This window comes from Mytilus edulis, chromosome 11, assembly GCF_963676685.1.
Source record: "Mytilus edulis chromosome 11, xbMytEdul2.2, whole genome shotgun sequence".
NCBI lineage: Eukaryota > Metazoa > Mollusca > Bivalvia > Mytilida > Mytilidae > Mytilus > Mytilus edulis.
The window spans coordinates 64928144-64951924 of record NC_092354.1 but is presented as its reverse complement, the minus strand read 5'-3'; the positions used below and the strand labels follow the sequence as shown (position 1 = coordinate 64951924).

Genomic DNA, 23781 nt, shown 5'->3' with positions numbered 1-23781 from the left:
CATTTTGCCAAAATTTTCAAAACCTGTTTGTAAAATATTTTTTTCTTGAAAAATTTGTAATTTACAACATTTTAGAAGCCCAGGGACGATAAGGATATCAATTCAACAGTATATATATACATATATATATATATATATATACAACTCGTCTAAACATCAACCCAAAAATGTAAGATCTGTAAAAAGCAAATTTTTTGTTTTTCCCTCGCTGGAATTTGAACCCATGCTACTGAGATATCGTGACACCAAATTGCCTGCACAGTAGCCGTCCCGCTAGACCACACGACCACCTGGGCTTCATAAAAATGAAGCTTTCAGTGGCCAGGTGTTACCTTTCCACGTCAGTTTTAATCTAGCGTCGTACTACAGTACATGATATATAAGGCATGGAGATGTATATATATATGCAACTCTCAATTATCACTTATTTGTTAATGATGAGTCTTTATTTTCTTTTAAGAAACTTGGAAAGACTGTTGAAATGATGATTTATGCTCCAGAAGTGTCAGACAAATTATTTGATCCGTGTATGGTGGTTATATTTCTGCTGGCTGTTGTATGTGTTGCTGTCGGAGGATTCTGGTCAGGACTTACAGTGATTGAGAGGTAAAATATAAAAAAAGCATCGTCTCATGGGTTTTCGTACTATTAAGTATGCATTGTGACATCACAATTTCCATTGAAAAAGCATCCATAGTACTAAATCCTATGATGTCGGAAAACACATTTTTTTTACACTAGTAATTTTGGGGCCCTTTATAGCTTGTTGTTCCGTGTGAGCCAAGGCTCTGTGCTGAAGACTGTACATTGACCTATAATGGTTTACTTTTATAAATGTTATTTGGATGGAAGGTTGTCTCATAGGCACTCACACCACATCTTCCTATACCTATGTATAATCTGACCATACATGTTAGGGCTATATCATTATAATAAATTGATTGATTTGAGTTTTAAAGCCACTATCAACACTTTTGTGATACTTTGTGGTAGGAGGAAAGCTGAAAATCCTAGTCAATTAAGATTGGAGTCAATAGCAAAGGCCAGATGCTGGATTTAAACTCACAAAATCAGTGTTAACAGGCTAGTGGTACAGTAGTTTTACAAACTTTGACTACTTTGACTAGTCTGTCTTTGAGGCCCCTCATTAAAATAGAAGAGAGAGAGGTAGAAACAGACTACCAAAATTTCTGAATGCCAAGATTACTTTATTTGAATAATGTTGCATACTTAAAATGGACATACAAATAAAATTACTAATCTGAACCAATCATGTGCAAAACTTTTTCACTTGGCATGTACATGTATATTGTGCAGTATAAACAGTGAAGGGTCTAACTTAAATAAGTTATTAGAGAAAAATAACATACATATTGTTACTGTGGGCTAAAATATCAAAAAGCTGTGATAACATATGTATGTTACATGTTTCAAAGGGAAAATATACAACATTTATTTTGTTAGATTTTTTTCAAGTTCTATTGATATTATAATTTTCTTTAAGTATACTAATCTTTGCAAAGATATAACAGCTCATAGTTGACCAATCATGCATAGTACACCTATGTTATTACAGAAAATGTATTCCTGCAATAACAAAAGGGTGTTATTGCAGCCTCTCTAAATCTCTTTAAAGACTTAACTCTGACTTGCATAACAATTTATTTCAATTCATTGTAAGAAATGATGGTCAGAGCTTGTAATGAGGCACTGCGCAAGATTCCAAGTGTCTCATTTACTCTCATATAGTAAGTTACGTGCTTGAAATAACTTAAGCCTTGTTATTACAGCTTAGTTTGCCCTTAAAAGCCTTGTCTCATTGATTTACCATGGTTGATCAAAATTGTATTAATGGAGTTAGAAAATTAATTATCAAGGTAATATATTTAGTTACTGCGCAAAGTTTTAAAAATTCCCAAGTGGTCATTAAAGATAAAAATATTTATGATACATTTCACTGATAACAAACATATGTTATTACAGATTAAGGAAAAAGGAGTTGACAACTCACTAAAGTGTCTGTAATAACACATGCATGTTATTTTTCTCTGATAACTTATTTAAGTTAGACCCTTGACTGATAAAGAGATGGCCATTTGATATACTGGGGAAGGGGAGGGTGCAGGATTTAAAAAAAAGGACCTCAACATATGAATAAAAAATGTTTTAGAAATCCCAATTTAAGACTCAGTGAATGTACACTAAATGGACCCATGCATTGTACATTTATAAAGTCTTACAACATTACTACATATATTTCTTTACGGATTAAACCCAAATATATACATAGAAGTACACAGAAACGTTTGTTAAGTTTCATTATGTTGATCATTTTCACTGAACTAGTACATTGTAATACACATTTTATTTAGTGGCCTGCTGAGGCCCACCTCTAAGTGGGGTATTTTTTCCCTGTAATGGAGACCCATTAGTGGCATTCATCTGTTTTCTGATCTTTGGTTAAGTTGTTTCTCTTTGACACATTCCCATTTCCATACTCAATTTTATTTACAAAAATGCATACACAACAACAAATACCTCCCCCAAGAAAAGAAAATGAATTCTTCCTCAATATGTAAATTCAAATTGATTTACAGTATACAATATTAAGACAAACCAAAGAAAGCTAACTCAAATTCAAAAATAGAGAATGAACTTAAGCAGGCTTTTTTGTTTGATTGCTATGTGTACAAAGCAACTTTATTAATATGCCTTTATAATTGATTAATAGGCAGAAAAAGCAAGAAGAAAAAGAGAAGAAGAAAAGAGAGAAGAAATATGTACAATCATCTGATCAGGGAAAAGATGAAACAGATGATGAAAAAGAGGATGAAGAACATCTAGACATCACTGTACCAGCTGTTATTGTCTTTTTTGTCCTTGTCTGTGCTTTCTTAGTACTGCTATACTTCTTTTATGACTATCTTGGTAAGGATGAAAATTTTGGGATGGTCTTCTTGTAGATATTGGCGGATCCAGCTTTTTCCCAATTGCAACCCAGATGAAAGGGAGGTTCCAAACATGTGTCCCCATTCAAATGCATTGATCATCCAAAAAAAAGATGGGTTCTAAACCCCACCCACCCCCAGATCATTCTATCAGTTAAAACAATACATGAGACCACTTTCAATATGTGCCTGTCCTTAGGCAACGGCTCTTTCACAAAAAGCTTACGAGTAAAAAGACTTCACTGCAATTGTTAGTAGGGAACACATATTATTGTTGCTTCTGTAAATTCAGAAATTATTGCGATGTTTTTATTATTGCAAAAAAAACAACAGGATTATAATCGCAATAATTTAAACTCGCATTTTTATTTTTTTCATATGAATAAAACTGGCTTTTTCTCAAAAGCGCAAAAATTAAAATCGCATTTTAGGCTGAAATGACAAAATCGCAATAATAAATGCACGCAATAATTTCTGAATTTACAGTATTTGTTAAAAGCATTGCCTTCAGTAGATGACACTGTATCATATTCTTAAAAATGCTTAGGTTTGAGGGTTCTTGATTATACTTGATAGCTAGATAAATCAAGAAAATCCCCATAAATAGAACTGTTTCATATTTTATCTGTTTAGTTTGTCTGACCATTTATGACTGTATTATATTTTCCAGTATATGTTATCATAAGTTTGTTCTGTATAGCTGGAAGTATGGGACTGTATTATTGTATACAGCCAGTCTGGAAATATATTCCTATAAATACAAGGTATGTCTACAAAATTTGTTTAAGCCAAATGTTTCTTATAACAATATGAACAAAAGTAGTTTTGAGGTATGTCATTGAGTTGACAACCCATGGACATAATTTGGAAAAAGACAAAAGGCAACACTATTATATAATTATATTTAAGGAATGACTGTCATATTTTTTCTGTCTATGAAGAAATAACATAAAAAAATTGGTGCACACTGAATAACGCGCGTAGCAGGTTATTTAACAGTGTGCACCACATTTTTTTATGTTATTTCGAATAGACAGAAAAAATATTTCAAGTCATTTTTTATAATTTAGTTCTAAATTCCATTTTAAACCGTAGAAAACCATGAAAAAACGATGATGACGTCACGGTCACATGACTCAATTATGTCTATGGGCTGATAACAAAATAACGTCAGCCAATCAGAAGACGCGTTATATCCAGAATTAAATTATATCAAAACAATTTATGAAAAACAAATATAACAGACATGAACCAATCAAAGGCAACTCATGACTTGAGACAGGCACTTAAAAAATATGGCAGCTTAAATGTTTCTTTTTGTTGCAATATGAATATAAGGAGATTTGAAGTATATGTCAATGATTTCTCAACCCAAGGACATAATACACCTTATCTCTAATCCCGACTCACCCGGCCGCTTGAACTTTTGACGTCAACAACAATCACTTTTCCATTGTGGCGTCAGATATTTTGTTTTATGACGTCAATATTTTACGGGAACCTGTGTGATATCCAGCAATGGCGGACAAATAGCAATAAGGTGTATTACAAATGACAGTATTCAAGTGAATAAAATTGGGTGTGTTTAAATTATCTCTAAAGAAGTATAAGTATAATGAAACATTATATTATTCAAGATTGAATTAGGATCTAATAAAAGTACCTACCATGCCCTTAATCCCATATTTTTAAATTTTGAATGCCTCAAATAAAACAATGCTATATATATTTGTTATTTTTATATTGTAGAACACCAAAGTTACCATGCTGTAAAAGTCAGTTAGAGGTCAAGAACTTGATATTATATGCCTTATGTTTAACCTTTGCCATTGTTTGGGCTGTAGAACGACATGAAAGGTAAAAATAACAAGCTAATGTTTTAAGGTGGTACCCAACACTTTGACTAAAATTAATTTGGCTCGTTTAATTTTCTTAAAAATTTTACAAAGTATTTACTTTGACCCATTGACAAAAATATAAAAATTTTAGAAAATTTGAACCAACTGTTTTATCAGAAAAATTACACTGGTTATATAGCAGTTTGACAAACACTAATTTTGATCATTGAGAAGCTTAATATTCCCTTAACAACACAACGTAATTAAAATGTTTAGCTGATTTTGCAGAGTTATCTCCCTGTAGTGTTAGGTACCACCCTAAAAAAGTAATTATAGGATTGTTACAAAGACTAGTATTGTAAAGCCAAGAATTGTTGCATTTATTGTTGCCATTGGTGAACATCAATGAGAGATTTATAATTGGGATTTTAACAAAGGTTGTACAGTGAAACCTGACTTAACCGAATCCTGCATAAACCGAAAACCTGTCTAAACCAAACATGTTCTTAAGCACCGTCATATCAAATTGCATGCATTGTGAACCTGATAAAACCTGATAAAACCGAACATCTGCCAAACCAAACACAATCTTGAGTCTTGAAGGGGTTCGGTTTAAACAGGTTTCACTGTATACAAATAATGCTATTAAAATTTACAATGCAAGATTGTATGTCCTACCTAGCAGCATTATGTTTTTTGGTCTGTGTTTTTGTTTGTTTGTCCGTCCAATCGATGTTCGTTCTTTGGTCTGTCTGTCCGCTTCAGGTTAAAGTTTTTGGTCGAGGACGTTTTTGATGAAATTGAAGTCCAATTATTTATATAACAATTAATTTATGATAACATATTTACTTTTTGTATGAATTTAATGTGCTCAAATATTTTTCAGCTATGCTTGGGTATTGCAAGACATATTAGGTTTGGCTTTCTGTATCAACATGCTTAAAACTATTCAAGTACCTAATTTAAAGGTGAGTATGTACAAAAGCTGGCATAGTTTTTATACATTTTTTCAAAAGTTTCATCATTGATAATTGTTTCAGTTGTACAATTTATTTTAACCCTGTGTTTGTTATTGGATAAGGTGTTCATTTATGAAAGAAAAATTAAACTATTTTCAGAATTACTGAAGTTTAAATAATAAATACAAGACTAAATATGTTAATTTTATAAGTACTATTCCCTTAAGGGGGTTCACGGGTCTAAATCATTTATATAAGATTTCTCTATATTTTTCTATAAATGAACTTTATCTTATAGTTAATAGAAAAATAAAATAAAAAAGTGGGGTCACCGTTCATTTGCGCTCACAATCTGCCTTCGAAAGAAGCATACATTTTTGTAAAGGTGGTTTTTTTCTGTTGAAGTAATAGGAGAAATAAAGGTAATATCGAAATAAAAAAAGAAATTTATTACAGAAATCGCTAAAATTTTACAATAATTTAGTTTAAGTACAGCTTATATGGAAATTATATTAAAAAAGATATGTCACCGATGAGTTGGAAAAGATATTTCAATTTTAGAGCCAAAAAATGGCATTTTTCCACCAAAGGGAGATAATTTGGAACTTTTTCAATGATGTATACATTTTGAAAGTCATCTGGGGCCAACACGAACAGATTGTTTTTATTGATTTTTGTACCATATGATAAAGTAACAACAACAAAAGGAAATACAAAAAATTTGTAATGAAAAACAAATGTTTGATTTTTTAGTGAAATGTTAATACCCTCGAGCCTCCTTAAGGAGGTAGACCTAGGTTAAGGGAAATAACTCTTAAAATCATCAGTACGTTTGTGTCAGCTATTTTCATAAATATGTTCTAAGATTCTTGGATACATAGATTATTTCCAATCTGTTTCAGGTAAATGCTTAACATTCATTGATGAAACTTGACTTTTACAAACGCATAACTGATTTAAAGAGTTATCTCACTGGACCAAGGTCTACCACCTTAGAATGTATGTGTGAGGGTAGGAAGGGACTTTTAAAATATTCCTACAAACAAGAACCATTTTTTAGATAATTTTGCATAATGCATGGTTATAGACACATACTGAAAAGAGACCTGTGACCCACATTCAATAATTGAACTTCTTTTCCTACCCTCCTACATATATAATGGAATAGCCCAATGTTTATACCTGTCAATCAAACAGCAAATTTTTAAAACTGTTATAATTTATATCATGGAAACCCGTGTTTTCTATACATTTATAAACTGTAAAATATTTTTTGAATACATCTTGTACTATTAAGGGTGTTCGCTTCTCAGTTTCAAAGTAATTAACTTTCCAAAACACTAGTTTTATAGATAGGGGGTTATAAAAGGAATGCAAAGAGCAAAAAATATATATAGGTCGCCGTGCTTGTTTTCGAGATATATGCCATTGAAATTTTGGCAGGAAAATATTCTCTCTTGACTTTTCATAGCTTTATCATTGACAAGTTGAAGTTCTCAAAAACTGTTAAAAAGTAATTAAAAGTTTATAAGACTCTTACAGATTGCTTATCATTATACATGTTAAAGATTTATAAAAAGAAAAATGGGGGTCACCGTGCAAATTTTTGCTAGGCATTCAAATGGATAACACCAGAGGATTCCGAAAATCTGTCAAAAAATCCAAAACATGACAAGCCAGCTTCCTTAAGGTCATGAGTTAGAATTGAATGTTTATTTATTTTTTACAGATCTGCTCAATATTACTGATTCTGTTATTCCTGTATGATATTTTCTTTGTATTTATCACACCTTATTTTACTAAGGTAAGATATAGCTAATTAAGTCAGCTTATTCACTTGTCCAGAATTAAACTTTATCAATACTGTAAATTCAGAAATTATTGCGATGTTTTTATTATTGTGAAAAATGCAACAGAGTTGTAAACGCAATAATTTAAACTCGCATTTTAAAATATAATATTTTATATGAATTAAACAGGATTTTTCTCAAAATCGTAAAAATTAAAATCACATTTAAGTCTAAAATGATAAAATCGCAATAATTTCTGAATTTACAGTAGTCGGCATTGAAACATGTTAAATTCATGTAAAATGCTAAAGAAAAACTAATGATTCTTTTTGCCAAACTGGGTTTCGTCAGTTCAAATTTATTTGATATAAAGGTTCAAGAGGGATATCATATATTTAAAAACTTTCCAATACAGATTATTAATTCAAAAAGTCTGTTGATAAAAGTTTGTCTGTTTTGAAAGACAGAACTTAAAAAATGTGATACAAACATGTTCAAGACCAAATGCATATTTGGACCTTTTCTTCAAGAAACATGCTACGCAAAAAAGAAATTCCAGGAGGTTATTACTTTCCTCAGATCAATGGGTAGGTCCAGTAAGGGTCGATTTTGGCCTCAAATTTCAGGTTCATCTGACGAAATTTTGACACTTTTTAAACACTTAAGTGTCTATTTCAATTGATTCAATTAGTTTAAGTGAAAGATTTTAACTGATTTAGTCTTTAAAAACGCTCCGATTCAAGCTTAAATATGAAAACTCTATCAAATATGCCAAAATTTGTTACATTTCAATATTAAGAATGAACACAAATGCGATCACTTTCATTTAAGACAGAAACCGCCAAAAGTTTAACTAAAATGGTTCAAATTGTGAAGATTTCAGTAATTTAGCATAACTTAATGATGCTAGTATCTGATATTTGTGCATTGTATTGTGAAAAACAGCCCATATTTATGAAGCAGATGCATTCTACTTTCCAATAAATAACTTAAAGTTTACATTTTAACAATTTTGTAAAACTGCTTTATTTTTTAGCCAAATAGGGGTCTTACTGGACCTACTCCTTTCAGGACATCTCTAACTTTGCCTTGTTACAGACTCCAACATAAATATCTGAAAGCTCACAATCACAAATTAACTTTTAAATAAGCTGCCCAAATACTTTCTAGATATTTTTATAAGAAGAGAAACCCTTGTCCATTATGGAACCTTTAATTAAATTAATTTTTGTGTTGATTAGGATGAAGAAATTCTTGATGTGACTAAAAGAGTAAGGCTTTCTATATCTGCATGTGGGATTACTTTAAAAAGGATTTATTTCAAGTTCACTAGTTTTCATTTTGGAATAGCATTTACTTTTTAAGCTTTTGCGAACTTTCGAAATGTTAAATAAAGATGTCAGATTATTTTTAATATTGGTCAATTTCTGATAAGTCTTTATTCAGATTGGTTACACTGTTTCTGATAATTGATTGCTCAATTAACTCATTATTAAATGTCTGGTGGCAAATATCTCATGCATATTTTTTACCTGAATTATAGGTCCAAATATGCATATATCATGCAAATGTATAAAATGAATAAATACAAAATACAAACAGAAAATGTGTTAAAGAACAATTTAGATAAGCAAATTTGTTACCTATTTTACTGACAATTTCGATCTTAATGAATTCTGGGTGTGTCAAGATCATCAGATTGATGGTTTGAAGAAATTTAATAATAATTTATTAGGCTGGTTTAAGTTGTAAGATAATGATTTAAAGACAATTTCACATTTTTCTCATTCTTCTCGTGGACTTTCCTGACATATTATTTTATTATTCTTATTTTTACAAATTTTCAAATTTCAAGCAAAAAATTACTTGATTTAGAAATATATGAATATCATGAACCCTTTCAGAATCAAAATTGGTGAACTTGAAAATAAGTTTTTAAATGGTATTTTTATTTTTTAGTAATGTCATATGATATTGAATGTTTATTTATTTCTGTGGAATTTTTTTAGATTCATTGCAATTTTTTCATTGCTTAAATTTTTCTTAAGCATGTACCAGTAATATGCTATATTTTGAAATAAATAATCTTAGCTTTAAAGATATTCAAGTAGACCATCTGCTTCATGATTTAATATTGTGTGGCTTATGTTAATTACGTACCAGGTATATGAAAATACCATTTACAACATTTTCTTCATTATATATTGTCTTCATTTCAAGAGCTAAAAAAGTTGTCTCATTATGATTTTGGTATTTTATCCTACCAAATTTTCTGATAAGGAATATAGATTATAATTTGCTCCAATTGAATGTAAATAATTAAACATTTATATAGATATAGAATGTTCATATATATCTGACTTTGAAAGAAGAAATACCATAATACTTACATGCAAAGCCATAACAGAGATGTTTAGACTTGTGACATTACATAGTTAGAAGAGTTAGAACCTTAAATAATACATAAGTTATTCTTAAAGAGCTGTATTAGACATGAGAAGCATTTGTAATAATTCATTTGCCAATTATGGATTTGATTATGTTATTACCTACTTTTTTAACAAATTACTTCCCTTTGTCAATCGTAGACTGGTTCCATACTGTACAAAATTGGCTTTTACCTGATCAAAGCATGATAAGTTGTAAGTGATATATCGGCCTTTTAACAAATTTTCAGTGACAATTAACTTTTGGTATCAAAAGTATTTAGCTTAAAAACACATTAAATGTAATAAAAAGATTTGAAAAATTAAAGGTTACACACAGATAAATGTGCCCTTTCTACTAGCTCTAGATCTCCATTGTCAATAAAATTTAAAGTCCCTCATAAGAAAGACAACTAAAAAAAAAGATCTCTTATTACAGGTTCAATTATGGGAAGTGGCAAACAGATTATGACACAAATTTGGATTATCTTTATTTTATCAGAAAAAAATACTCGAATGAAAAAATTTACATTACAACAGAATTAAATATGTGTAAGAAAGATCAAATAACTAAGTGTTATATAAGGTATGTCCCAAGTCTGAGCATCTCTAAATGTTCTCTTTCATGAAACAGGGGGAAAAAGTGCATCAAGAAGATATGGTATGATTGCCAATGAGACAACTATTCACAAGAGACCAAATAACATAGAAATAACCAATTATCAGTCAGGGGACTTACTGAAATAAGTGATTTTTAAATCACTTATTTGAGTAGCAAATTCGAGGTTTTGTCACAAATTGGGATTTTGTATTTTTTTCAAAATTTTCAACACATAGGTTTGAATAACATCTTTTAATTAGTAAAATGAAAAAATATGAACTTTTTGCTTCTTTTAAGTAGAAAGGTTTGTGCCTTTGATGCTATCATTTACCTGAAAATTCTATTTTAGTTGAACAAATGCTATAATAATGGCTTTACATAATGAACTGATACTTTCTTCAAAGATTTTTCACAGCAGTGGGAGTATTTTTCCTGTGAAGTTCAAGGTTTCATCTTTCAGATTATGTAATAAAATTCTACTGTTCGCGATAAATATTTCACTGTTCGGGGGTGTTGAAATTAGTGGGGGTTATTAAAAGAATGATACTTAAAGAAGTGATTTTTGGGAAGGAAATTGAGGTCTGATACTTAAACAAGTGATTTTTATGTCATTATCCTAGATTCAATACAAGGTCATCACCTGAAATGACCTGGTCATCCTAGACAACACAGATGTTGGTTCTGATAAGTTTAGAAACATAATTAGTCCCTGGATCATTAGTATTCTATATTTAAAGCTACACTAATATTAAATCACTTCTTCTAGTGATTAATTTGTACTACTTAAATAGGTGATTATTAAAGAAAGACAACTCTAACTTCCAACCTTTATGGAAATAATGTTACTTGAATCAGTGATTTAGAAAATCACTTGTTTAAGTAAGTCCCCTGACTGATTATAGGTTACCATACAGCCTTCAACAATGAGCAAAGCCCTTGCAACAAAGTCAGCTATTAAAGACCCTGAAACAGTGGCGGATCCAGCCATTTTACAAAAGGGGGGGGGGGGGGGGGGGTTCCAACCCCCGGAACCCCCCCTGGATCTGCCACTGTGAAATGACAAATGTAAAACCATTCAAAGGAGAAATCTTATGGTCTCATTTATGTACAAAAAAATGAATGAAAAACATATACATGTATAACACTGCTACAAACAACAACCACTGATTATAATTGTATTTGTTACTTTCATATATAGTCATACTGTCAGGAGTAAATATCTATTCAGAAATGCCACATTTATGTTATCTTTATTGGTTCCAACTGTTGAGAGTGTTAAAGGAACCATGGGTGCATTAATTTGTGGCATAACAACTTATATAAATAAATTTTGCACAGCAAATACATTGGATTTATTTTTTATATATATAGATATGTCAAAATCCATTTTGACTGTTTAAATTACATGTATATTGAATTTATGTTAATTTTTAACAGAATGGTGAAAGTATAATGGTTAAAGTTGCTACTGGCGGAGCATCAAAATCCAAAGAAAGGGTAAAAGATGTACCCATATAAGTTACTACTAGATTAACAACAACATTTGAAGTGAACTGCAAATTTGTTTCCTAATTATATCTATATGTATATACATATAAGCCCAGGTGGTCGTGTGGTCTAGCGCACTGGTTACAGTGCAGGCAATTTGGTGTCACAATATCTCAGTAGCATAGGTTCGAATCCCAGCGAGGGAAATAAAAAAACAGATCTAACATTGTTGGGTTGATGTTTAGACGAGTTGTATATATATATCGCCTGCTATATATAAGTTACATATAAAATACATGTGCATTACCACAAAAAAATGAAAGTATTTGTACAGTAAAGTTTGCCAAGCTTTTGAAATGCTTCCTAGGTTTTCATGTAGCCTTTAACCTTGTGAACTACCCACAAGATCAGCATCTATTTGAATTTGCATATGTGAATTCAGAAATGATTACGTGAATTTATTATTGCGATTTATGAAAAATGGAAAAAAATTCGTAACAGAAAGTCCCTAATCAAATCTTAAGGGCACAATTAAAAGCTCAAACACATCAAATGAATGGATAACAACTGTCATATTCCTGACCTAACCATCATTAATAAAAAAAATTACAATGACTTCTGAATTAACAGTTAGTGATTTTTACATCTGCGAGGCAATTATAGTTTTTAATTGTCTGTCAAGATTTCAAGCACATAATTTTGAACTTTTCAGAAGGCTTACAAAATTAAGATTCATATTCCATGACTTATACATGTTATATTGTTTTTATAGCTGCCTATGGTTTTTGTTGTACCAAAGTTGAATTATTCTCCCTATAGCTCCTGTTTAAATCAGCCTTCCATGTTGGGATTTGGAGATGTGATAGTTCCAGGTAATAATATTTGGATTGATGATATTTGTTATAAATGAATCATGTTGACAGCAGAAAGACCACAAATTTTTTTTTAATTTTTTTTTATTTTACACATTAAATACAAATCTTTACAAATTGTGTATAGTCAACTAAAAATTATCATACTGTTCAGTCAAAACATAGAATTTGATAGATTTCAAAAGTATTTTTAATCAATTTTAAATGTGACATGCATTGTGAGAATGAAAAAGGAGAAAAGAATATTGTATTTTCAGCACCTACAGCATTTATTGGTGATTTGATGGTAGCAAATTAAGTTTATTAGCGATGCATTAGTGGAGATAATAAACCAGTATTTGCCACCATCAAATCACCTATTGATGCTGTTGGAGCTTAAAATACAATATTGTGATCTCCGTTCTAATGAAACTGACTAAAACAATTCATACATTTATAATATGTCATAAATTGTCTGCACTTGCACATATGTTTCCATAGCATCAATTGTGAATAGATGCCATGAAAATTCATATGCTGACCTTTCATGAATGTGACCTACCGAATTAGACTATTTACCAGATTTGTTATCACATAAGCAACACAACGGGTGCCACATGTGTAACAGGATCTGCTTATCCTCCGGAACACCTGAGATCACCCCTAGTTTTTTGGTGGTGTTCGTGTTGTTTATTCTTTAGTTTTCTATGTTGTGTCATGTGTGCTGTTGTTTGTTTGTCTTTTTCATATTTAGCCATGGCGTTGTCAGTTTGTTTTCGGTCTATGAGTTTGACTGTCCCTTTGGTATCTTTCGTCCCTCTTTTATCCAATCAAAATTATCTTTACAAATGATGTTGAATTAGAAAAATGACAGTATACAGTCAGAAAATTACTGAAAGATCTCAGAAAATTTAACAAATTTACACCTCATTCATATATAACATTATTTTTTCATTGAAATATCACAAGAACTTAGAAGGAATAAAAAAAAAAATGATCATGAGAAAGTTATATGAATAAAAAAGAAGATGTGGAATGATTGCCAATAAACAACTCTTCACAAGAGCCCAAATGACACAGAAATTAACAACTATAGGTCACAGTAAGGTCTTCAACAATGAGCAAAGCTCATATCGCATAGTAAGCTATAAAAGGCCCCAATGACAAATGTAAAACATTTATTTATTTATTATATGATACATAAATATATTGTATATACCTGCTTTATTAGTCCATACAATCTTTGTTGATGTATTGCAGGTTTATTGGTTGGTTATAACCACGGAATAGATTTAAACGTCAAAAGTAAAAAGATATACTACATAGCTACAGTAATAGGTAAGTTCAACCCTGATGTCTTGCTGTAAACATGCATAGTTAGGGCCAAGGTTATTTTCACTAATCTTGCGATCTCATGAAATGTTCAAAATCATCCCTAGCTAATTACTTTGTAGAAAGAAACAATGATAAAGTGCAGAATGAAATTATTAATGATGCACCAAAATTTAGATTTAGTCCCCCAGCAAAAATGTATACAAAAAATGAAAATATTTGAATTTTTTCATTATTTCCACCTTAATTTGTTGGTTTAGATTGACGATTTACAGAGTATTGATATTTAAAAAGTATAGCAAAAACTACTGACAAGAACCATAGATTGCAAACTACTTGCATTAAGTTAATACCAAATTTTTTTTCTGGCGAGTCAAGATTAATGTGATGCACCTTTGAAAACATGGTCTGAAGTTGTTTTTTTCACATATTAATAAACAATTTCTTCATTTAACTTGTTTCACATAATAAACAGTTCTGATCAATGGATCTACATTTCAAACCAAATCATCCCAAACTTTTTTTAAAACATTTTATTTAAACCATAGATTTTTCTTACATTTGATATGTACCCTAAACCATTGATGTGTAAAATCAGCATTAAATTTAAAACAATAAGACTGATTGCTCCCATGTTTTGGTTGATCACTGGAAACCAATAATATATATATATGCTTAAGCAATAATCACTCCATTAAAAAATTCACACTAGAGGCGGATTTTTATGCCCCACTTACAATAGTAGAGGGGCATTATGTTTTCTGGTCTGTGCGTCCTTCCGTCTGTGCGTCCTTCCATCTGTCCGTCCGTCTGTTCGTCCGTCCGTCCGTCCCATTTCAGGTTAAAGTTTTTGGTCAAGGTAGTTTTTGAAGAAGCTAAAGTCCAATCAACTTGAAACTTAGTACACATGTTCCTTATGATATGATCTTTCTTATTTTAAAACAAAATTAATCTTTTGACCCCATTTTCATGGTCCACTGAACATAGAAATTAAAAGTGTGAGTTTCAGGTTAAAATTTTTGGTCAAGGTAGTTTTCAATGAGGTTAAAGTCCAATCAACTTGAAACTTAGTACACATGTTCCCTCCCTTTTGGTTGATCAATTTACTTTTAAGGCCAAATTAGATTTTTTACCCAATTTCACGGTCCATTGAACATGGAAACTGATAATGCGAGTTGGGCATCAGTGTACTTTGGACACATTCTTGTTGAGAAAAAAATTTGGTTGCTTATATATGGAATCCCTGAAGCATGACGAAATCGGGCCCCCTCTTAGGCAGCCAGTGGGCCCCCACTTATTGAAATTTCTGGATCCGCCACTGCACACCTATTAGAAGGCCTGTGTAATGCTGTGTGGTGTTACGTGCACATGATGTCTGATAATTAACATTAAAACTCGGGAATTTTCAAAGTAATACATCAGTTCAATTGCTGTTTCAAAATCTGGAGGACTATGGGGTAATTCTATCAATTGTCGAATATACATTGCTTAGGATATCTTCCACCAATCACAACATTTTTATGTACACTTTTGAAAATACTACCCATAATGCATTAGATTCCTAACTGCAAAATTGCATGAAAGTCTTTCTGCAATAACAAAACAATTTGACACACAGTCAACACTTTTACCACCCTATACAATTACTAAAAGAAGCATACTATTCTTATAACTACATTTTTTGCTACGATCATGAAAACACCACAAAAGCTTGTGTCATTATAAATTACATTTAATTTTGAAATGCAGGTTGATTTCAGCATGACACAAGATTTCTGTTAGCCAATCATAATAAAGTAATATAATGAAATATACATGTAATGTAATTTTATAGACATGATTAATATTGTACCATAAATGTATGTATGTATTTACAGCATATGGAATTGGAATGATCATCACATTTGTTGCCTTGGAATTGATGCAGACTGGCCAACCAGCTTTATTGTACCTTGTGCCTTGTACACTTATAACAACTTTTGTGATTGGCTGTATCAGAAGAGAATTTAAACTATTGTGGAATGGAATTAAAAAAGTGGTAAAATATTTTTATTTAAGTCTACAATGAACTGAGTGTTATATGTGATTTCTTAAAAATAATAATGTCTTCTGCTCCAAGGATGAAATGAAAACATTTTACTTAAGGTAGATCATAAGTAAATGTTTTTTGAGACAGAATTTTCTTATAATTTGCCAAAATGAAGATTTTACTATGCTTTTTTCAAAAATATAATAAAAAGTATAGGTCACCGTGCTATATTTTAAGCTATGAGTCGTTGAAAATTGCCTAAATTTGGTTAGTTTGTTCATGAAAAAACACATAGAAGTGCATAAAAAAAATTCTATGAGATAGAATTTTGAAATAAATTGTGAGAAGATAGGTTTCATAATATGTTTTAAGAAAATAAAAAGAAAACATGGTATCACCGAACTTGTTTACTTGCCACAAGTAAAAATAAAAAAATCCCTATTAGCCCAGTATAAATTTTGAACTAAAAGAGTTAACTCCCCTTAAATGGCTTATTTGAAAAAAATGATTTTAAAAATTAAAAAAGTTTGATATTTGTTAAAATATTTAGAATAATACAATAAATTAACAAGTTTTCTTTATAACAGTCTAATCATTAAATTGAAAATCTGTTTCCAAATTTGCTGATTAGGGCAGATAACTAGACCGATTTTGTACAATCCAAGATGGCGGCATACCATGAATCTACCTTAAGTAGGAAAATTGAGTCAATGTTTACAGTCATGATCACTAAACTCTTGTTATTCAGTAATTAAGACACAAATATTTTCTAATAATTCTTATATGATTTGCATATTGGGGAAACCGTTAATATGATTGGTCGAGAGAACTTCTGGTAGTTGTGCTTGACGTTGTTTATATTTAGATAGACGACGAGAACCGGACTTCTTATCGTAACCAATGTAAACAAGATGGTAGTGATAATAACACAATCTGAATCTACGTTAACAACATTATTTTCACTGTGGGTTGATCATTGAATTAAATAATAGACACAACACATTCATTTTAATGATAATAAGAGTTTTTGGTGTTTAATTTTTTATCAGAGTTGAGTACATAATTTTGCGTGAACCAACAAATATATTCATGCACCAGGCTTATTCAATGACACAAATATACAATTTACATGTGATAGAGGTTTCAAATGTGGCATTATGTATTAATTATTTCCAATTTTAAAGAACTATAAGGATTAAACGCCTTTTTAAAGGAATTTATTGGCGTAAAAACTGCACCAAGTCACTCATACATATCAATGAAGTCCTCTTCAGACTTTTATTTGATTATGAGTGAATTGGTGGAGTTTATACACAATTAAATTCCTTTAAAAAGGCGATAAATCCTATAATAGCAGTATATTCAATAGAAAATAAACATATGCAGTCAGAAATTGGAAAAAAAATGGAGGACATCAAAAAAGTTAACATGATTGCTTTGATATATATACAAGAGTTATTCCTCTTCACCTCCAATGCTTTTCTACATTTTTAGTTTAATTCACATTATTTAGATGCAGCATTTCATAACAATGCTATAATAACCTATATTGTATTTTTTGTCTATTGTTCATCAATCATGTATATATAGATAGACCCTAGAAAAATAAATTGCTTTGAAATGTCATTGAAATTATCTGAAAAATGATTTTGAATTTTAAATGTTATGTATTGCCTTGCCTCTTACAAAAAGTTCTAGAAATCCAGACAAAGGGATTGCCTTTTTGGGGACATCAACATAGTTGACATCAATAATTGTTAAGTTTGCTGCATAAGACATTTTGTTTATGAAATATTTTATTTTGATAGGGTGTTCCTGAGAACAGTGAGAGTCCTCCACCACAACCAGACATTGTTACCTCAGGCCCTGATACAGCATCTGTAAATAATGTCAACGAAGAAATGTCTAGCACATCTACAATAGACAGTGAAAACAGAAGTCTAATCAGGAAGTGACTATGTCGCAGCAAATCTGAAACAAAGAATTATGGGAAACTTAAAATATTATAACTAGTGGGTTTTGATTTATACAAAAACTTGAGGGAAGTTAATCCGTTTTATTCATGTCTTTCATTTTCATATTTTAATAGATTTGATGAAGACTGTATATGTTATATATTTTTATACGACCGCAAAAATTGAAAATTTTTTGGTCGTATATTGGTATCACGTTGGCGTCGTCGTCGTCATCCGTCGTCGTCGTCCTTGTCGTCAGAAGACATTTGGTTTTCGCACTCTAACTTTAGTTTAAGTAAACAGAAATCTATGAAATTTTAACATAAGGTCTATGACCACAAAAGGAAGGTTGGGATTGATTTTGGGAGTTTTAGTCCCATCGAATTAGGGGCCAAAAGGTTCCAAAATTAAACTTTGTTTGATTTCATCAAAAAATGAATTATTGGGCTTCTTTGATATGCCAAATCTGACCATGTATTCAGATTTTTAATTTTGGGTCCTGTTTTCAAATTGGTTTACATTAAGGTCCAAAAGGTCCAAAATTAAACTTAGCTTGATTTTAACAAAATTTGAATTCTTGGGGTTCTTTAATATGCTGAATCTAAACATGTACTTAGATTTTTTATTATGGGCCCAGTTTTCAAGTTGGTCCAAATCAGGGTCCAAAATTATTATCTTAAGTATTGTGCAATAGCAAGAAATTTTCAATTGCACAGTATTCCGCAATAGCAAGAAATGTTCAATTGCACAGTATTGTGCAATAGCAAGAAATGTTCAATTGCACAGTATTGCGCAATAGCAAGAAATTTTCAATTGCACAGTATTGTGCAATAGCAAGAAATCTTCAATTGCACAGTATTGGGCAATAGAAAGAAATATCTAATTGCACAATATTGCACAATAGCAAGAAATTTTCAATTGCACAGTTTTTATGAAATATTCTTTGAAAATTGGAGTTATCTTTCTTTGTCCAGAATAGTAGTTGAATCAATTTAAATCATTGTTTTATACAATATACAATGTATATTCACTTTTACTACCAACTAATAAATTAAAATAATCTTTACCATTCAGTGATTACAAGCACTTTTTTTACATTTTAATATTTTATGATGTATTTAAATGAGTAGTTATTGTTGCAAACTCCATTAGAAATTTGAATTGAGATCAGTTTTGGAATAAGGGAAAGGGGGATGTGAAAAAAGGGGGGGGGGCAATTTTTCTCATTTCAGATTTCATAAATAAAAAGAAAATTTCTTCAAACATTTTGTTGAGAGGATTAATATTTAACAGCATAGTGAATTGCTCAAAGGCAAAACAAATTTTGTAAGTTCATTAGACCACATTCATTCTGTGTCAAAAACCTATGTTGTGTCAACTATTTAATCACAATCCAAATTTAGAGCTGAATCCAGCTCTGCGGTTGTATGAAGCTGCACCCTGCAGAGCATCTGGTTTAAGTATACACAGAAAAATGTTCAACTAGTCAATTCTTTTTTTTCATAATAATCTGCTGGTTTGTGTACTTTATTTTAGCTGCAGATATTTTAAATTCTGCATATTAATATTATTATTACCATAACATTTTTTATTTTGCATAATTGACAAATATATTAGCGAACATTTTAAGATATGATGTTCAATATACTCAAGGCAATAGAATAGCAGAAAGACCTCCATTAGTTTCTTTGAAATCATTTTTTTATTGTGTATAACTTTTTGAAAAAATAATTGAAATGAGTCAAAATTTTGACATAAAATTAATGAAGATATTAACATCAAATTTTGTTTAAATGAAGAATTTGTCTTCTCAAAAAGCCACATTTGTCAAACAAAGAAACAAACTTTGCCAATGTTGTGTCACTTAAACTATAAAAACACATAAAACTATCAACCAGTTGCCTAAATTTTCATAATTAAGCAGACTGCTGTCTCATTTGCAAGCATACACAATCTTTTTTTTTGTACATTTCACCAGTAATTTGTTTATGTTTATTTTGTTTAATAAGGTGTACTGTTTTGAAATTGATGTTGACATCAGCTGTTGTTTAAGTTTTTGGTTAGGTTATACAGGTGAGGAAAATATATGTTAATATCCCAGGGGGGTTACAAACTATCCTTTTGGGTATAAATGTGCCAACAGCACTTGCCAAATCATACCCTGTTCTAACCAGAAAACATTGAAAAACATACCCTGTTCTGAATAGAAATATTGAAATACATACCCTGTTCTTAATACGCTCATAAAATGTATACAGTGTTCTAGACCGTATAAAATAGATGCTGTTCTACAACCGGGTTCTAGACTGTATCTTAAACAGTTAAATAAGTGTTCCTGTTCTAGACAAATACTTTGTTTAAAAAAAGACCCTGTTTTTACCAACAGGGCATGAAAAAGGGACCTGGTTTTAACCAGCAGGGCAAGAAAAAGCGACTCTCTTTTGCGGCACACTCATACAACTAAAAATATAGGAAGTAACCCCACCCGGGGTTAATAATTTACTTTGAGTATTTGATGTCAGCTGATGTTCAAGTTCGTGTTTAGGTTATACAGGTGAAAAACATCTCTGTTAATATTTTACTTTGTGTATTACTTAAGATTCATTATTATTTGTTTTCATGGATTTCGAGGGAAATATGTATCTAATGTTCAACGATTTATAAATTTCATAATTAGTAGATCAAACTTCAACTAAACTATCAAATAAAATGTTCTTTTAAAATACAATTTTTCCCTAATCCACCAAAACTTGTAATGCTGAAATAACTGAATCCACATAATATATTATCTTAAGTCTGTTGTTATTTAATATTCTAGTTTTTATATCAATTAATTGTATGTTGTTTTTTCTTTATGTTCATTTTATTTTAAACTTGAGATATGAGATATATATTTTTAAAAGTTGTATATTTAAGTTCTATTTTTTGTTGCTTGACTGGTTCTTTCTGACAGTGGAAATTTCTATTTAAGATTTTTAAGATACTTGAATTTTACAACAATGTCCAGCATTGTACTGTTGCCATAAGGGAATGAATGTTATGACATATATCTGCTGAAATCCACACTTTTTGGTTGCTGGTGGATGGTTATTTTTTTGTAGTCGCACCACATCTTATTTTGTATGGTATTTATGATAAATATATTTCATTGAACATTGTAAATAAATGTTATTTTGTATCATGCATATTATTTGAATTTTTAAAAGTTTTTCATATGGTAAATAAAATATATAACATTAAAATTCAGTTTAAAATGTCATTTCCAGTGTCAAATGATAGCACATTGTTTTCGGATTCCAAAAAGATATGGTTTCTATACAATTTTGTTTTAAATAAGTGAGGTAATTTGTTACTTCCTCTCTGAAATGCAACTATTGGTATTATTTGATAGTTTATATGACACTGTTTTCAAAAATATACTGTTCAGTATTATTGGTTTTGACCCCTAATTCCTTATCAGTTTGGGCCATAACCCCCCAAATCAATCCCAACCTTCCTTTTTTGAAATGGAACCTTGTGGTACAATTTCAGAAATATCCATACCATTACACACAAGTTATTGTCTCAAAACTAGAAAAATACTTATTTTGTTTGGCTCCTTGTTCCTAAACTATTGGGACCAAAACCCCCAAAATCAATCCCAACCTTCCTTTAGTGGTTATGTTCCGGACCATATGAGTATTTGGACCATACGCGTATGGTCATGACCATATGGGTATATACTCATATGGTCCAACCGCATATGGTCCAATACGTGTATGGTGGGGGTAATTAACACTCTGTTACAGTTTACTTTGAATACTTCCAAACTCTTTATATGGTATGACGGTTCATTTAAAAGACGCTATCATATAGGTAATTATACTATTATATTACAATAAAAATATAAGCTAAATAAAAATTATAAGTTTCACATAGTTAACTTTACTTACTTGTCAAACTTTAATAAACACATTTTATACCGATAATCATTACCGATTTGTTATTACCTTGGTATCACTGTACATAGCTACGGAAAGGCTAGCTTTTCACTCACAAACAAAAGGTGTAAATGAAAAGGATCCTGCACAACCAAGACTTGCAAATGCAAAAAAAGCTATGATACCGTGTGGAAGTAAATGTCATCTAAAGCCTACATGCAAGAATGTAATTAGCGATGAAAACTTACTATGGCATCAATATTTTATTTTTACGTAGTATTTGAATTATAAAATAATATATTGTCATGTAACCATCATTGTATTATGAGATACAGTTATTGTATCATTGAGACTTTAATAATGTAAGTTAAAAAAAAAACTATATAGTCCAAATACTCATATCGTCTGGCCCGTTAATAACCAAATGAGTATTATACTCATATGGTCCAACCATACGCCTATGGTCGACCTTATGAGTATACGCATATGGTCATGACCATACGCGTAAGGTCCAAATACTCATCTGGTACGGAACAGTTATAAATAAAGGCAACAGTAGTATAACGCTGTTCAAAACTCATAAATCTATGTAACAAACTAAAACTGAGGGAAACACATTAAATATTAAACCTTATGTTAAAATTTTATTGATTTCTATAATTTACTAAATATACTGAAGTTACTTTCCGGAAACCATCCGTCTTCGTAGGACGCTGACAATGAGGAAATACCAATATAAGATCAAAATGTTTTTTATTTTTGCGGTTGTATAATAATGTGAATATAATGTGCCATGAAAATAAGTTGGTTTACAGTATACAAAGTTTAAGGATGATACACAACTACTATAAATAATAAATTGCCTGTACCAAATCAGGAATATGACAGTTGTTAGATGTGTTTCAGCTTTTGATTTTGCAATTTGATTAGGAACTTTCAGTTTTGAATTTTCCTCGGCATTCTGTATTTTTGTGGTATGAGAGCCAATGAATTAACTCTCAAACTAAGCCACAATTTGTAAGAGGTAAACCAGTATAGGTCTTCAACACAGAGCCTTGTCTCACACCAAACATCAAACTATAAAGGGCTGCATAAATGACTAGTGTAAAATCATTCAAACAAGAAAACCAATGGTCTTACATATATAAAAAAAAGAAGAAACGATAAACACTTATAAACCACATCAACAAACGACAACTACTGAACATCAAATTCCGGACTTAGGACAGGTGCAAACAAATGCAGTATGGTAGCAAATTTTGCTATTAAACACATTTTCTTACCTTACAACATATTATTGTTACTGTATTAAGCTTACTGGTGTGAGAATTATAACTAATAAGTATTGACAGTGTGTGTTTACACTGGTTGTATTGAAATGGCAGTGGCTATTTGACCGGCACCGGCTAAATAGCAAATTTGCTATTTGACCGGCACCGGCAAAATAGCAAATTTGCTATTTAGCCGGCACCGGCAAAATAATTTGCTATTTAGCCGGCTCTGATTAAATTATACCTCACTGGAATTTAAATGTAAGAATAATAAATTTTTTATTTAAAAACTTTTGTTACTGTTACCCAAACACTTAAACTTTTAAATATCAAATTAAATATATTCTAAAAATCAAAATACAACTCTCCTTTA

The 23781-nt window shown here is 30.7% G+C and overlaps 1 protein-coding gene across 4 annotated transcripts in view; it reads left to right on the top strand.

Moving 5' to 3' along the window:
* The window catches only part of LOC139496072 (signal peptide peptidase-like 2A), a 72876-nt gene that overhangs the window by 9042 nt on the left and 40053 nt on the right, over positions 1-23781 (top strand). Inside the window, exons 5-16 of one of the 4 annotated variants that reach the window (XM_071284512.1) lie at positions 461-606; positions 2732-2928; positions 3619-3712; positions 4698-4805; positions 5673-5754; positions 7475-7549; positions 8777-8806; positions 12000-12059; positions 12823-12922; positions 14162-14239; positions 16111-16271; positions 18071-23028. In XM_071284512.1, coding sequence (XP_071140613.1) covers positions 461-606; positions 2732-2928; positions 3619-3712; positions 4698-4805; positions 5673-5754; positions 7475-7549; positions 8777-8806; positions 12000-12059; positions 12823-12922; positions 14162-14239; positions 16111-16271; positions 18071-18217 — 1278 coding nt within the window. In that variant the 3' untranslated portion in view covers positions 18218-23028. Of the gene's footprint in view, positions 1-460; positions 607-2731; positions 2929-3618; positions 3713-4697; positions 4806-5672; positions 5755-7474; positions 7550-8776; positions 8807-11999; positions 12060-12822; positions 12923-14161; positions 14240-16110; positions 16272-18070; positions 23029-23781 lie in introns of those variants that run through there. The other 3 variants (XM_071284510.1, XM_071284513.1, XM_071284511.1) reach the window with 3 other exon arrangements.